Source organism: Hydra vulgaris, chromosome 15 (genome assembly GCF_038396675.1).
Source record: "Hydra vulgaris chromosome 15, alternate assembly HydraT2T_AEP".
NCBI lineage: Eukaryota > Metazoa > Cnidaria > Hydrozoa > Anthoathecata > Hydridae > Hydra > Hydra vulgaris.
In genome coordinates this window covers 38078956-38083506 of record NC_088934.1, presented here as the reverse complement: position 1 = coordinate 38083506, position 4551 = coordinate 38078956, and the positions used below count along the sequence as shown (strand labels likewise).

Sequence of the window (4551 nt, the reverse complement as noted above, 5' to 3'; positions counted from 1 at the left end):
TGGTGCTCTGTGACAAGACCGTTAGGACTTCTTGGGGCACCTAAAAATAAAATTAAAAAAAAAAAAAAAAAAAATGTTTTTTAAATTGTGGATGAAAGAAAATCCATTTAGTTTTATCAATGTTGAGTGAAAGTTTATTTGACTTGAACCAGTCTGATATTTTTGTTATTTCAATCTTCATATCATAAAAAAGTTTATTGATGTTATTATTAGATAGGAATAGGTTTGTATCATCAGCAAACATTATAGTTGTTAATTTTGAGACTTCATGGAGATCGTTAACACAAATCAGAAATAATAAGGGCCCTAATATAGATCCCTGTGGAACACCACAGGTTATATTTAGATAATCTTGTGAAGAAGATCCGGCGACATAGACAAATTGTTTGCGATATTTTAAATAGCTTTTTAGTAGTTTTAAAGCATTACCGGTGATACCATAATGTTCAAGTTTTTTAAACAGTACTTCATGGTCAATTGTGTCGAAAGCCTTAGATAGGTCTATAAAGACGCCTAAAGTAAACTCTGAATTTTCGAATGAATCAGTTATACTACGAGTAAGATGAATTATTGCATGTTCAGTAGAGTTACTTCTTTTAAAACCGTTTTGATTTTTGTGAAGTATATTATTAACAGCAAGATGATTAGATATTTGGTTGAACAGAATTCTTTCTAAAATTTTTGAAAAAACAGAGAGGATAGATATCGGTCGATAATTATTGACATTTGATGGTTCACCTCCTTTAAATATAGGCTTTATTTTTGCTATTTTCAGTTGATCGGGGAAAATTCCTTGATTTATAGAACATTTAAAAACTTTAAAAAGAATACGTTTTATGGTATCGCGTGAATCTATGACTATATTACAATTTATATCATCAGGACCAACTGCTTTATTAGTTTTAAGCATTTTAAAAGCACTTTCAAATTCTGAAGAACATACTTCAAATTTATCTAAACTAGAGATTAACGGAAACACGTAATCATTTATTGGATTAATCATATTTGGAATATTTTTGGCTAAATTAGGGCCAACAGACACGAAATATTTATTTAATTTTCTTGCTATTTGTTTGGGTTCATATAAAAATATGCCATCAACTTTTATAGTGTTAGGCACAGAGCATAATTTTAATTTACATTTTCCAGTAATTTGACGTATAATTTGCCATGTGCATTTTGAATTATGTTTATATTTATCTAGTAAATCATAGTAATATCTTTTTTTAAATTTTTTTCTTTGACTTTCAAACATTTTAGCGTAATTTTTATAAATAACTTTATTTATCTGGTGTTGGTTTTTTTAAGTACTTTATATACAGTTTTTGCTTTATTTTTGAGGATTTCCTAAGATCTTTATTGACCCATGGTGACTTTAAATTTTTATTGGTTATAATAAATTCACGTTTTGGAAAATTTGCATCATATATTTGGTTGAGATAATGCCAATTTATCAAAACTTAAATGTAAAAATGTTAAATTAAGTTTTATTAACCTGTGAGCAAAAGAATAATAAGCCAAATTTATTTAACTTTTTTTTTTCAAAATTGACTTTTATTATTTAGATGTACCACCTTAAGGCGGTAAAATCAGTAAAATAAGGTGGTAAAATAAGTTTCTCGTTAAAATTTTAGTACTATCAGAGCACCGCGGATGATATTACTAAAAATACTTAGTACTAAAAGTTATTTAAGATTTTAGAACTGTTAATACTAGTTTCTTTTATGAACAAATTTTTTATAAAAAAACAAACGTTGTTACTTGAGGTAAAATCATTAAAGTAATTAAAGTAATTAGCATCAGACAAGGCAAAATTAGCTTTGTATAATTTTTTTTTTTTTTAAGAAATCCCATATGTTCAACCATAAAAGTAAAAGTTGCAAATTTAATCGTATTTTACAAAATTAGGTTCGGTATCATTCATATAACTGAAAACTTGTCAATGTACTGACACCTTAATAAAACAAACAAGTAAAAAAAAAAAATACAGTCATATCATCATATATTATAAATATTTAAATATTTAATATTAGACTACCAGACAAACTAATTATAAAACATAAATGATGGAGACAAAGTAATAAAGAGAGTAAATTAAAATAAAAAAGTCGTCAAAAACCGCCGTCAAAAAGTCGTCAAAAACCGGAACAGTAATATTAAGGTGAAGAAAAAAAAAAAAGAGAGAATGGATGAGATAATACAACGTGAGTTTAATAGGTTCACCAGGATGAGAGTGAGAGAAAAAATACTACAAACAAACATAAATGAGAAGCAATAATGCAAAAATATATGAACAGATAAAAAATATTTATTTATACTTTTACATATACAATACTATACCCTATATTATTTGTTACGTATAATTATTTATATAAAGATCTATTTATCTTATTTTATTTACATTAGTTATTTTAAATAATTATTATTTTTCTTTCTTTCTTTTTCATCTTTAACCAAACGCCTTCGCCACGTGCGATGTCGTTGCAAAAGAAAAAAGGTGTCATTACAAAAGAAAAACGAAAAGCCTATTCATTATTAATTCCTACTGCTATACAATTTGTAAATAAAAAGTTCATAAAAAGGTTTCCAAAGCTGAATTCTTACTTATATTACATAAAAATATTTTCAAATTATACATTATACATTTGCTATCCTTTAACGCATCCTAATTAACTTTATTTATTTGTTTATTTTAAAAATGTAAATTGTTATAAGTTATTCATAGGTAGTTAAAACATGAATATTACTACTCAAACTTCGCCACCAAATGAACCAATTGAGTACGCAGCAATTGCTTCTCTATTTGTGCTTTCAACGACCACTACAACAATTAATGCTGGATGTCTTATTATAATAAAAAAATCAAAGAAAATGTTAACTATACCATCCGTACATTTTATCGTCAATTTATTGGTAGTGGATTTATTACAAGGAATGTTTGTCATTCCAATTTATGCTATAAAAAAAATTAAAATTCAAAGTAAATTTTGGGATAACTTTGTCTGTGATTCTTTTCGCTTTTTATACATGATAACATACTATATGTCAATATTTTGCGTTCTACTTATAGCCTTAGACCGATACATTGCTACAGCTTTTATTTTTAAATATAGAGCATTGATCAAAATAAAAACAGTAAGAATTATTACAATCGCATCTTGGATTTATGTTACAACGCTGTGTTTAATTCCATTTTATAAAACACCCTCCCAACATATTACGAATCAAGAAAGTGATTCTTGCATTTATCGCCCTTCAAATGCTTGGACAATAACAATGCTTATTTTAAATTGCTTCATTCCTTATCTTGTAATATTGTTTTTCTACAGCTGCATTTTTAAACATATTCAAAATATTGAAAATCAATCTGGTAGAGATAGTAGAGAAGACAAAAGTTTATCTGATAATGCAAGGAATGTTCTAAAAATTGCAGTTCTTGTGTCAATTTGCTATGCTATTTGTTGGACACCGTCAGTTATTTATTACGTGTTAAGCAAGTTCTGTCTGAACAATTGTTTCTCAAATAACCTTAAAAACTCTTACGGTCAAAGCAAAATAGAGTTTGCAATAAAATATGTAGGATTTTTAAATTCACTTAGGGCACCAATAATTTACTGTTTAACTATCAAAGAATATCGATTAAAGTTGTCTATTTCAAGGAAGGGTAGAATGAAAACCGTCTCAACAACATGCGAAACGTGCACAAACATGTCTCAAATGTGAAATATTTTTATATGATATATATGGGTTTTTTTTTCTTTCTATTATATCATCATTTTAATGAGCTACAAAAAATCATCTTGAGCTAAATTATCACTCTTGAATTAATTTTGTGTTATTCATTTACCTATTAGCAGAGCCGTGGCTAGGCTCCTCCTATCCCTAATTAGGATGAGGGGGCCAGCAAATTTATGGGGCCTATTTGCAAATTTAGGGGATCTTTTGAAAATGTAAATAGCTTTTTTTTGTTTGTTTTTAGTAATACGTATTGCTAAAAACAAACAAAAAAACAAGCTTTTTACTTATTATTATTAATTATATTATTATAAAAATTATCTTAAAATTATTTCTATTAAGTACCTAATAGAAATAATTTTAAGATAATTTTTATAATAATATAATTAATAATTTTGGACCTTTATGACAGGTTTTGGGGAAAGGAGGAGGAACCTCAGACCTAATAGCTACGACACTGCCAAATAGTTTTCCTTATGTATTATTTAAAAGATTTTAGAAATGAAGAATTTACTCTTACTTGTGATATAAGTTGTTGTTTTTTTTTAACGTTGTTTGTTTTTAAGCATCCGATGTTCAAAATAACTAACACTGATCTTCCTTTTTGTTAACTGGCACCGTGACTAGGGTTGATTGGCTAGTGTTTATTATAACATAGACAGAATATGTTTAAACTATAAAGTTTAACTTTTTTATTTTTAAATATATTTTTATATAAAAATTATTCGGATATACTACAGATACTTGTTCCATAAAATGCGAACGTTAAAAGGTTAATAAGTGAAATTCTGCCTCTTGTATTTTTAAATCAATTAG

At 26.8% G+C, this 4551-nt stretch overlaps 1 protein-coding gene across 1 annotated transcript; it reads left to right on the top strand.

Moving 5' to 3' along the window:
- The first annotated feature begins 2626 nt into the window (after positions 1-2626).
- On the top strand, positions 2627-3767 carry LOC136073443 (beta-2 adrenergic receptor-like). The gene has a single exon (XM_065818660.1). The coding sequence runs from the start codon at positions 2737-2739 to the stop codon at positions 3721-3723; it is 987 nt and encodes a 328-aa protein (XP_065674732.1). The 5' UTR covers positions 2627-2736; the 3' UTR covers positions 3724-3767.
- Positions 3768-4551: the final 784 nt, after the last annotated feature.